The sequence below is a fragment of the Gigantopelta aegis genome, chromosome 14, assembly GCF_016097555.1.
Source record: "Gigantopelta aegis isolate Gae_Host chromosome 14, Gae_host_genome, whole genome shotgun sequence".
NCBI lineage: Eukaryota > Metazoa > Mollusca > Gastropoda > Neomphalida > Peltospiridae > Gigantopelta > Gigantopelta aegis.
In genome coordinates, this window is record NC_054712.1 from 39,178,927 (window position 1) to 39,191,653 (window position 12,727).

At 39.7% G+C, this 12,727-nt stretch overlaps 1 protein-coding gene and 1 long non-coding RNA gene across 2 annotated transcripts; both read left to right on the top strand.

Annotated features, from left to right (window-relative positions):
* Positions 1-901: 901 nt before the first annotated feature.
* Positions 902-8,123, top strand: LOC121388533. Its single transcript, XR_005959980.1, has 3 exons — positions 902-986; positions 1,858-1,983; positions 8,053-8,123. It is a non-coding gene; the product is annotated as an uncharacterized LOC121388533 (long non-coding RNA).
* Positions 8,124-8,648: 525 nt separating this feature from the next.
* On the top strand, positions 8,649-11,471 carry LOC121388030 (mitogen-activated protein kinase kinase kinase 3-like). Its single transcript, XM_041519227.1, has 2 exons — positions 8,649-9,093; positions 10,721-11,471. Exons 1-2 carry the CDS (start codon positions 8,981-8,983, stop codon positions 10,998-11,000), a joined length of 393 nt encoding a protein of 130 aa, XP_041375161.1. The 5' UTR covers positions 8,649-8,980; the 3' UTR covers positions 11,001-11,471.
* Positions 11,472-12,727: the final 1,256 nt, after the last annotated feature.

Genomic DNA, 12,727 nt, shown 5'->3' on the forward strand with positions numbered 1-12,727 from the left:
TAAATTGTATATGTAATGTAGACTTGCTTAGAATGGTATGTAAATTCACTTTTAATGTTTGTAAGACTTGTGTGTAAAATAAAAAAATTCAAAATATCCATGTAAATGGTTTAGACAACATGTACTGCACCATATTTAAGTAATGCTGCCCTCAGATATTAAATACAATACAATAATAAAAGGATCACAATGTTTTAGGTACGGTATGTATATATACATGTACACATTTCATAGAGAATAATGTATATCGGGAACTGTGTAACTTTTGCTGGTGAGTATACCCCCGGTACTATATCCATACCACATATATTGCATTGCTTTGTGGTTTGTTGTTATGAACATGTAATTTAGCATGAATAGCATTCATAATGGTGTCTTAAACCTGTTCAAAATATGTATACATGTTAACTTCAACATTGCCATGCAGTTTTATCATATACTATGTTTGTAATACTCGGGACATTTCAAATTCATTGACTCACTATACTTAGTCAGATGCGAAAAATGTATTAGTTTTTGGTGGAATACATTCACCAGTAACCCAGCTTTAAAGTAAAAGCAGTGATATAGTTCAGAATTATTTTCAAATATTTTTGAAAATTATGTGGAACATTCACCTTGATCAGAAATTTGCCCTGTTAAAAATAAATAGGGTGCCTACACTCAAACGTGCCCTACAGGCACACCCACCAACAGATTGCCTGCAGACAAGCTGATTTGAATATGTCTATGGATAGGCTTCAAAGATATACTCATCTTAAAAAATCCCGGGGGTGGGGGGGGGGGGGCAGGGGGGGTTATAGTGGGCCCACGGTCTACTACTATTTCTTCCATTATACTATTTAGGTTGTGATAATTTTGGCAACCCGACTGAAGAAGAAACTTTGGGTCAAGGGAGTTACGGAGTTGTCTATCTTCGTAAAAACAAAACTACAGGAGACATGTATGCAGTTAAAGAATTTACTTGCTTACCAGGCGACACTGAGGTACAATTATAAATTAAATTAAACCAACATATTTTAAAGATCAAAATACGTTTTCAGTGGGATCTGAATAAAATTAAATCACCAGTTGACAAACAGTAGATCAGAAAATATTTGCATGAATTGTTTGTCCACGTGATATTTCATCTGAAAATACTAGTTAAAATATTAACCAATCACGTTTCATCTTTCATAACACTATTCGGGTGCATACAAGTTAGATCTAAAAAACTGATCGGTGCTATACTACATGTATTTGGGTGTGTGGTTTTTTTTTATTATTTTTTTTTTATTGTTTTAACGACACCACGGTCCACCAGAGCACATTGATTTATTAATCATCGGCTATTGAATGTCAAACATATGGTCATTTTTGACACAGTTATAGAGGAAACCCGCTACATTTTTCCATTAGTAGCAAGGGATCTTTTATATGCACCATCCCACAGACATAATAGTACATACCACGGCCTTTGATGTACCAGTCGTGGTGCACTGGTTGTGACGAGAAATAGCCCAATGGGCCCACTGACGGGGTTCGATCCCAAACCGACCGCACACCAAGCGAGCGCTTTACCGCTGGGCTACGTCTCGCCCCTAGTTTTGGATTTAGTAAACCAGTCTGGGAGTGGCAGTCCTGCTTCTGGCTATGCAAGAGGGATGGAATATCCAGTAAAGGATCTCTTTGATAGTGGCTATCCTCCTATAGACGAAGCACCAGACAGAAATTCATAGAATCATCCACTATTTTGCCAAATGCTCAATCGACTCTTCATTGTGCACAGATATGGCCCTGACCATGTATTACGGTTTTGCCATTCAGATTCTATCAGTTTGGTTTTGTCTAATCTTTGTTATCGGTTTTCAATTCCAGATTAGGAGAAGTTTCGAGAAAGAAATTCAGATTCTGCAACGAGCAAATCACGAACGGGTTGTACGATACCGTGGGTATGACGAAGATGACAACAAGCTCTTCATCTTCATGGACTATATGTCAGGGGTAAGAAAATTAAAGCGACTGACACTAGTTTTTAAACACTACGGCGTATTATAATAACTCACTATTAAATCCGTTAGCGTTAAAGACATATTACCAGCGTTAAAGACATATTACAAACAAAATTTGATGTAGAAAAATATATTATTTTAAAAAATTGCGACTATGAGTTATTTATTAAACAATGGACCCCCTGGCTTGACCTTTTTAATTAAAGTATTTATAATAAATATCAATGTGTGAATTTTGTTTTAAATTTAAACACAACTTGCTTCTTTCAATCCTCTTTTCCTTTCCTTTTGATCCTTACTCCTTTTCCATTTTTTCCTTCTTCTTTTCCTAAGTTTCATGTTGAACTCAAAGAAGTTAACTTCCCATATTACAGATATTCAACAGTATTATATTATGTTAAAAAAAACAAAAACATCCCGAAATCCATTTTTTTATCATTCTAAAACCGCCCGTTCGTCCGAGAACACAGGCGCTAGTTACTTTTAGACGGTACTACCCCGTTTATACATCACATATTTTAGCTTCTCTCTGTTATTTTCGTATGCAGATGTGTTGTAGGTTTGTAGATTAACTGAAGTTAATGTCCATCTTCACGTGCTGAAACTAGGATCGGCCCCTTTGAAGGATTGTCTGTTTCCGGCAAATACGCAAGTCATTCAAAATGTCAGTAGCCCAGACATAGTTAATATACTTGAACCATGTCAAACCTGTCATCAGCTTATGTTTTTTCTCGGTATGATGAGCTTGTACTTCGTAGAAGTCGTCCGAGGCTCATATTGGTAACTGCACCATCGTAGAAGTCGTCATAGGCTCAGTCTGGTAACTGGACCGTCGTAGAAGTCGTCAGAGTCATAGACTGGTAACTGGACCGTCCTAGAAGTTGGCAGAGGTTCGGTCTGGTAACTGGACCGTCCTAGAAGTCGTTAAAGGCTCGGCCTGGTAACTGGGCGGTCGTAGAAGTCACCAGAGGCTCAGATTGATAACTGGACCGTCGTAGAAGTCGTTAGAAGCTCAGTCTGGTAACTGGACCGTCGTAGAAGTCGTCAGGGGCTCAAGCTGGTAAGTGGACCGTCGTAGAAGTCGACACTGACTCAGTCTGGTAACTGGACTGTCGTTGAAATCGTCAGTGGCTCAGTCTGGTAACTGGACCGTCATAGAAGTCGTCAAAGGCTCAGACTGGTAACTGGACCGTCGTAGATGTTGTCAGAGGCTCAAACTGGTAACTGGGCCGTCGTAGAGGTTGTCAGTGGCTCAGACTGGTAACTAGACAGCCGTAGAAGTCATCAGTGGCTCAGTCTGGTAACTGGACCGTCGTAGAATTCGCCAGAGGCTCAGATTGGTAACTGGACCGGCAAAGAAGTCGCCAGTGGCTCAGTCTGGTAACTGGACCGTCGTAGAAGTCAGAGGCTCAGACTGGTAACTGGACTGTAGTAGAAGTCGCCAGAGGCTCAGACTGGTAACTGGACCGTCGTAGAATTCGCCAGAGGCTCACACTGGTAACTGGACCGTCATAGAAGTCGTCAAAGTCTCAGACTGGTAACTGGACCGTGGTAGAAGTCGTCAAAGGCTCAGACTGGTAACTGGACCGTCATAGAAGTCGTCAGTGGCTTAGCCTGGTAACTGGACCGTCGTAGAAGTCGACACTGACTCAGTCTGGTAACTGGACTGTCGTTGAAATCGTCAGTGGCTCAGTCTGGTAACTGGACCGTCATAGAAGTCGTCAAAGGCTCAGACTGGTAACTGGACCGTCGTAGAAGTTGTCAGAGGCTCAAACTGGTAACTGGGCCGTCGTAGAGGTTGCCAGTGGCTCAGACTGGTAACTAGACAGCCGTAGAAGTCGGCAGTGGCTCAGTCTGGTAACTGGACCGTCGTAGAATTCGCCAGAGGCTCAGATTGGTAACTGGACCGGCAAAGAAGTCGCCAGTGGCTCAGTCTGGTAACTGGACCGTCGTAGAAGTCAGAGGCTCAGACTGGTAACTGGACTGTAGTAGAAGTCGCCAGAGGCTCAGACTGGTAACTGGACCGTCGTAGAATTCGCCAGAGGCTCACACTGGTAACTGGACCGTCATAGAAGTCGTCAAAGTCTCAGACTGGTAACTGGACCGTGGTAGAAGTCGTCAAAGGCTCAGACTGGTAACTGGACCGTCATAGAAGTCATCAGTGGCTTAGCCTGGTAACTGGACCGTCGTAGAAGTTGTCAGAGGCATAAACTGGTAACTGGGCCGTCGTAGAGGTCGTCAGAGGCACCGACTGGTAACTAGACCGCCGTAGAAGTCATCAGGGGCTCAGTCTGGTAACTGGACCGTTGTAGAAGTTGCTAGAGGCTCAGACTGGTAACTGGGCCGTCGAAGAAGTCGCCAGAGGCTCAGACTGGTAACTGGACCGTCGTAGAATTCGCCAGAGGCTCAGACTGGTAACTGGACCCTTGTAGAAGTCGTCAGAGGCTCAGACTGGTAACTGGACCGTCGTAAAGTTGTCAGAGGCTCAGACTTGTAAGTGGACCGTCGTAGAAGTCGCCAGAGGCTCAGGCTGGTAACTGGACCGTCGTAGAGGTCATCAATGGCTCAGACTGGTAACTGGACCGTCGTAGCAGTCACCAGAGTCTCAGACTGGTAACTGGACCGTCGTAGAAGTTGTCAGAGGCTCAGACTGGTAACTGGACAGTCGTAGAAGGCGCCAGAGGCTCAGACTGGTAACTGGACAGTCGTAGAAGTCGCCAGAGGCTGAGACTGGTAACTGGACCGTCGTAGAATTCGCCAGAGGCTCAGATTGGTAACTGGACCGTCGTAGAAGTCGTCAGAGGCACAGACTGGTAACTGGAACGTCGTAGAAGTCGTCAGAGGCTCAGACTGGTAACTGGACCGTCGTAGAAGTTGTCAGAGGCTCAGACTTGTAAGTGGACCGTCGTAGAAGTCGCCAGAGGCTCAGATTGGTAACTGGACCGTCGTAGAGGTCGTCAATGGCTCAGACTGGTAACTGGACCGTCGTAGAAGTCGCCAGAGGCTCAGACTGGTAACTGGGCCGTCGTAGAGATCGTCAATGGCTCAGACTGATAACTGGAACGTCATAGAAGTCAACACTGGTTCAATCTGGTAACTGGACCGTCGTAGAAGTCGTCAGAGGCTCAGTCTGGTAACTGGACTTTCGTAGAAGTTGTCAGAGACTCAGACTGGAATCTGAACCGTCGTAGAAGTCGCCAGAGGCTCAGTGTGGCAAGTGGACCGTCATAGAAGTCGTCAGAGACTCAGACTGGTAACTGGACCGTCGTAGACGTCGTCAGAGGCTCAGACTGGTAACTGGACCGTCGTAAATGTCGACACTGGCTCAGACTGGTAACTGGACCGTCGTAGAAGTCGTCAGAGGCTCAGTCTGGTAACTGGACTTTCGTAGGCGTCGTCAGAGACTCAGACTGGTAACTGAACCGTCGTTGAAGTCGCCAGAGGCTCATTCTGGCAAGTGGACCGTCATAGAAGTCGTCAGAGGCTCAGACTTGTAACTGGACCGTTGTAGAAGTCGTCAGTGGCTCAGACTGGTAACTGGACCGTCGTAGAAGTCGACACTGGCTCAGTCTGGTAACTGGACAATCGTAGAAGTCGTCAGAAGGTCAGTCTGGTAACTGGACCGTCGTAGAAGTCGGCAGAGGCTCAGTCTGGCAAGTGTACCGTCGTAAAAGTCGACACTGGCTCAGTCTGGTAACTGGACCGTCGGAGAAGTCGTCAGAGACTCAGATTGGTAACTGGACCGTCGTAGACGTCGTCAGAGACTCGGGCTGGTAACTGGACCGTCGTAGACGTCGTCAGAGGCTCAGACTGGTAACTGGACCGTCGTAGAAGTCGACACTGGCTTAGATTGGTAACTGGACCGTCCTAGAAGTCATCAGAGGCTCTGACTGGTAACTGGACCGTCGTAGAATTCGTCAGAGGTTCAGTCTGGCAACTGGACCGTCGTAAAAGTCGTCAGAGGCTCAGACTGGCAACTGGACCGTCGTAGAAGTCGTCAGAGGCTCAGACTGGTAACTGGACCGTCGTAGAAGTCATCAGAGGCTCAGACTGGTAACTGGACCGTCGTAGAATTCGTCAGAGGTTCAGTCTGGCAACTGGACCGTCGTAGAAGTTGTCAGAGACTCAGACTGGTAACTGGACCGTCGTAGAAGTCGTCAGAAGTTCAGTCTGGTAACTGGAGCGTCGTAGAAGTCGCCAGAGGCTCAGTCTGTAACTGGACAGTCATAGAAGTCATCAGAGGCTCAGTCTGGCAACTGGACTGCCGACAAGTCGTTAAAGGCTCGGACTGATAACTGGACCATCGTAGAAGTGACAACAAACAGTTAGAAAGTTGGCTAACTTTCTGCAAGCAGTTGTCAGTCTGTGCCTAGCATAACGTTCAGTCATCTGATGGACGCCAGAAGACTATAACCATGGTACCATCCACATACAGTTAAAACCAGCTAAACCGGACACCCTCGGGATCAAGTAAAATGTATGGTTTAAAGAAAACAAGAAAGAAATGCTTTATTTAACGACACACTCAACACATTTTATTTACGGTTATATGGCGTCAGACATATGGTTAAGGACCACACAGATTTATATATATATATATACAGTAAAGTACTTTTAGAACGAACGAACACGCTTATAACAAACTACCGGTTAGAACGAACTGATTGTAAATCCAGATTTTGCCCCCTATATAGTATTAATAAATTTTAATGTATAGAACGAACTATGTATAGCGAATTAAATGTTACAGCGAACCAATTTTTTGGTCAAAATTGTGAATTTCAGTGTAAATTAGTGCATATACAGCGAACCGATCATAATTTTTTTTGTATCTTATCAATCAGTAGCATTAACAGCAATGCATAAAAAACGACTATACTGATAAGATCAGTCAGATAACGTCCGCGTGTATTTACCTATTCGATTGTTATCAATTGACGGAGTAATGCATTGCACAATTAACCGTATGTTCTCACTTCACTGCTATTGATTCGCTTGTTTAAGTCCCTATCGCTTCCTTGACATTTTGCCGGTATCCAACAAGAAGACTGACACGTGCAACTCACTTGCATCTTATCAATCAGTAGCATTAACGATTGATTAACGACAATACATCCAACATGACTGCACTATTAAGTCCAATCAGTTAACAGCCGCTTGTGGTTATGTAGTAGATTGGTATAAATTATGGGATTAATGCAGTGAGCAATTAATCGTCTGTTCTCCCTTCACTGCTATTGTGGGCTTGTTTAAATGCTGGTATCCAACAATAAGACTGACACGTGCAACTCACTATACAGTCATTGTAATTAGCGTTAAATAATAATTTATTTTGATTTGAAGGTAGGTAAAACAAATATTATGAAATACTGAACAGTATTCGGTAAATGCGCAATTATGACGGACACAATAACACTGTTTTTCCAAAGTAAAGTTGATGTAGCTATGCCTGTATTTCATTCGATTGCCGACATCGCTACAGCCCTGTAGGCTATGAGACCAACGCTCAATAAGCAGACAAAAATAATCAACATTTTCCCCAGAACTAATTTTGTAACTGCAAATCATTGGTAGATCGATGGGATAGGACTATAGCACCAATCACCCACTACACATTAATTAGCCACATTAATCAACTTTGTTTCAAAACGTGAGTGACTGAACTCATTTGATTCAACGTGCTTTATTGATTTCCATATTTGCTTCTACTGGTGATGATAAATGAAATATTAAAAAAAAAACCCGCAATAATTCTTGTGTTTATGGTCTTGAAATTTGAAAAATTCAAAATGGCCGACTTCCTAAATGAAAATGGCCAACTTCTGTAAATGTTTACAACGAACTACTGCTATAACGAACCGATGTTCCTGATCCCTTGCAGTTCGTTATAAGAGTATTTTAATATAAATATATATATATATATATATATATATATATATACATATACATATACATATACATATACATATACATATACATATACATATACATACACATACACATACACATACATATATATATATATATATATATATATATATATATATATGTTTTAACGCAGGGATCTCTAGATGTCCACCTGAAGATGAATGATTTTCGACTGAGAGGATATAAAATCCATCGTTACACGAGACAGATTCTCGAGGGGTTGGCCTATCTACACGATATGGATCCAAGAATTCTACACAGAGATGTGAAATGTAAGACACTTTAATATAAGAAAGAAATCATTTAGATTGAGAGTGATACCGACAATGAATATTAATATATAATGTTTATTGTCCATATCTATTAAAATAAGTATAACCATAACAACCGCATGATGGCGATTGTCTTAAAGGGTTTTGATGTAATTATGACATCAAGCATGGGCTATGGGAATGCATCTCGATAGCATGTTAAAAATCGAGTCACTGCATGGCAGGTTTACGTGTATACTATATTAGATGTTATTTGTACTATATAAGATGATATCACCGAATACAGCTTTTAAGAACAGGTGGCCATTTATGAATTTCCAATAGTATTTACAACAACGCTGAATGGTACAACATCCTATTTAGATCAGTTTAAGCCATTTTGTAATGATTAGTTCATTATTAGCGAAATCAGTAACATGCGAATTGAAGTTATTTGGTTGTTAGTTCGCCAAAATAGGTTGGGTTTTTTTTTTAATATATAATTTCAGTCTTACTTTTGTTAACTTTGATTTGGCTGGCTGAGATATGAATTTGGCACATTCGCCAAATTTCAAGTCTAGTAGCTATAGGACTACAGCTGAAACCTGATCTTGCATTTGTTTTCTACGATATGGTGAAAGACATACCAGTTAATCGTGTATTTAATTATCTTTGTTAATTCAAATTTGATATTTTTTCTTGTTTTTTTGTTTTTGTTTTTTTGTTGTGTTTTTTCTAATTATAGCAGCAAATATCTTGTTAGACGATCATGGCAACGTTAAGCTTGCAGACTTCGGTATATCGAGAGAAATGAAGGACAAAACTTCGTCTATGCCGAGTATCACCAAAGGATGCGGAACGTGGCATTACATGGCACCCGAGGTTTCCAGAGGAGAAAGATATGGTCGCTCGAGCGATATATGGTAAAACATTAACAGTCAAGAGTGTAATTATTTACTGTCACAGTCAGAAGCATATAATGGTATTGTTAATGTTTACATATTACAGTAAAATAATGATGTATCTTAACTATAAAATAATGGAATACTTTTATCAACAGCTGCTTTCAAAATATTGAGGGCCCAATTTACAAAGCTTGTTTATGTAACTACATATATTTACAAAGCCTGTTTATGTAACTACCTACATTTACAATGCCTGTTTATGTAACTATCTACTTTTACAAAACCTGTTTATGTAACTACATACATTTACAATGCTTAAACACCAGCTTTTAAGGAAAACAGGCTTCGTAAATTTGGCCCTGAATGTTTTTAGAGAGGTACTGGTTAAAGTTAATTCAACATTTTACGAATCTCGTCTGGTGAGGGTGTCTTTCTGTGATACATATATTTAATATATATATATATATATATATATATCATATAATATCTTATTCAGTTCAATCAAAGTATATGATATTTATCAGATCACATAGGCCTACATTGAGAATTTGATAACTTTGCAAATTAGATGTAAATTAATTGAGGTCACGGCACTAGGTTTATTGACATTTAAGCCAACGTACCTGGGTGACACTCCATAATTGACGTATGTATTCATCGTCATCAAATAAAAACCTTTCAATGGCAATTTTACACTGGAAGCTGTCCAGCGTTCAGAAAACAAAAAACCTTAAGCCCTAGTTTATTTTGATGTAAGGACATCCAAAATGACGTCATTCGAGTTTGACGTCATTCCCATTCAAAAATACACTGCGCCACATATTCTTACTCTATTTGAATATCTAGTAATGGCGGACTGGAATTAAAGTTGCGTGTACAGTTTACAAAAACACATTGTATTAAGCTTGATAAAGAGATTATTACCCTCGTGTGTTTCAGTATCGTCAATATCATATATTAGGAATAAAAATAATGTATTATGCTAGCAGAAGCTCGCATAATACAATCTTTATTCCTACTAGAATAGTTAATGCCTGTATAAAATACAGAAATGTTATGTGGAACTGGATGTCAGTACTGTCGTATTGACTGTCAGTAACACAGTTAACATTCTGATACTGTGGATGAGTGTTTTGGTTACAGTTCTGATACTGTGGATGAGTGTTTTGGTTACAGTTCTGATACTGTGGATGAGGGTTTTGGTTACAGTTCTGATACTGTTGACGAGAGTTCTAGTTACAGTTCTGATATTGTGGATGAGGGTTTCGGTTTCAGTTTTGATACTGTGGATGAGGGTTTTGGTTACAGTTCTGATACTGTGGATGAGGGTTTCAGTTACAGTTCTGATACTGTGGATGAGGGTTTCGGTTACAATTCTGATACTGTGAATAAGGGTTTTGGTTGCAGTCAATATTTGCTGTTACTATTTGTGTTGTCCTTTATTTCTTTCCATTATATATTCAGTTTCTTATTATTCACTATCTCTTATATTTGCAGTTTCAGCTGTGTTGTGTTGTGGTGGAGCTGTCGACGGGAGACCCTCCTTATTACGCATTATCTCTATATTTACAGGAGTTTGGGCTGTGTTCTGGTGAAGCTGTCGATGGGACACCCTCCTCCTTATTATTCATTGCTATATTTACAGGAGTTTCGGCTGTGTTGTGGTGGAGCTGTCGACGGGGCACCCACCTTACCATGAGCTGGAGGGTCCTCAGGCCACTTTCAAGGTGGCTGAAGAGGAAGCGATCCACCAGGGCTACTCCCTAAGTGAGCGAGCTCCTGAAGATCTCCAAATGCTTCTCCTCAAGATCTTCCAGTACGACAGAAGGCAGAGGTCGACAGCTCGACAACTGCTCGAAGAAGACCCGTATGTCAACGATGTGACCGCATGGCACACGACGAAACCAAGGAAGCACTATCACTAGTTGTGGGTCTATCTGCAGAGTATATTTCAAAATATTCGTTTTGGTGTCGGATAGAATATTATTGTTTGTACATCAAATGTTTCTGGTATTCCTACTGTTTATAGTAATGTTACTGTGGAAGATTTACAGCTATATTTAAATGTACTTTTTATATACATTGTATATGTATATGCTAACAATCAGACCGAATTATTGTGAAACTAAATTACAGGATCAAGAACACTACAGATGTTTAATTATTGCCCGCAGCTGATACACGGCCTTCCAACAAACATAGCTTTTAATTATTATGTCAGCAGTTAGCGTTACAATTTATCATGTGACATTGAGATGAATTTCCAAGGAACACGAAGACCCAGAGACAGACCGAGGAGCGAGGTGAGGCTCAAGGGGAGTCAATGTTGGGGCCTTGAATCATTGCTATACATGGTATTATTGTATATACATAAACGATACATAATTAAAGGTATACCTTCGTATATAATGCATTTATTAAATAATATATGTATACAAATGCATGTGCGAGTGTGTGTGTGTGTGTGTGAGAGAGAGAGAGAGAGAGAGAGAGAGAGAGAGAGAGAGAGAGAGAGAGAGAGAGAGAGAGAGACAGACAGACAGACAGACAGACACGGACGTGCGGAGTAACAGAGACGAAGCCGAAGATAAACGAAAGGGAACATAAAGGGCGCGAGATGAAACAGATAGGTTAACATGATACTGTAAAACGGGATATTAGCAATACAAAAGCCTTACATAACTATACGGGGAATGTTCTGGAGACTAAGAAAAAGTGTATTAGAAATAGAAATAAAGAGTGAGAGAAGGGGAAGAAAAAACCCAGCAAACCAACAACAAAAAAAACAAAAAAAACAAAAAAACAACGTTCTTGAAAGATAAATAAGATTAATGAAATCTTAAAAAGAAAAGAAATTATAGAAAGTTGAGATACGGTTTCCGAATTGGTGATAATTTGCAAAAGATTATGCTTATTAGCAAATTTTTATATTTTGTTATTAATAAGTTTTACATGAATTTATACAGTGTGTTTGAAGAACTGTTGCCAAGGTTCCCACTGATCATCGAAGTCTTTATATAGGCAATTTTTATAATATATATATTTTTCAATCTGTATTTTATCAATAATGAATCTTAGCATTTTGATCTTTTGTAATTTCGTTATAAATATATATATATATATATATATATATATATATATATATATATATATATATATATATATATATATATATATATATACTTTATATTAATAATCAACCAAGTAATAAAACAATGGGTTTAGGGGTTGGGTTTTTTTTGTTATGATACTTAATAAAACCGTGTTTTATCCAATTGAAATGTTCACCTTTTTCTAATGCCCATTCTTCTACTTATTTCCATAGGACTGTAACTTTAGAGCACTCATAAAATAAGTGTTCGAGTGTTTCTGGCATAAGTGGCAAAAATCGCAAATATTAGAATCAACATATTTTATTTTATTTAAAAATATATTTGTAGCTATTATCCTGTTTAAATGTTTATACTGAAACCATAAGAAAGATGGGTCTTTAATAGTTTTGAATGGTAGAGCATAATACTTTCCCTATAATTGTGAAGTGAAGTCAAACCCCAATACTGAATATCTTTTTTGAGACTTAGGAACTATTGTAGTGCGATTTAATAATGCGTATATTTGCTTACTTAGGTTTATATCTTTTAAAAATAGTTTT

Excerpts from the sequence above, each read along its gene's own strand:
- LOC121388030 (XM_041519227.1), top strand. The coding sequence starts at position 8,981 with ATGAAGGACAAAACTTCGTCTATGCCGAGTATCACCAAAGGATGCGGA. Across the intron at positions 9,094-10,720 it reads GGTCGCTCGAGCGATATATG|GAGTTTCGGCTGTGTTGTGG; the intron begins GTAAAACATTAA and ends CTATATTTACAG.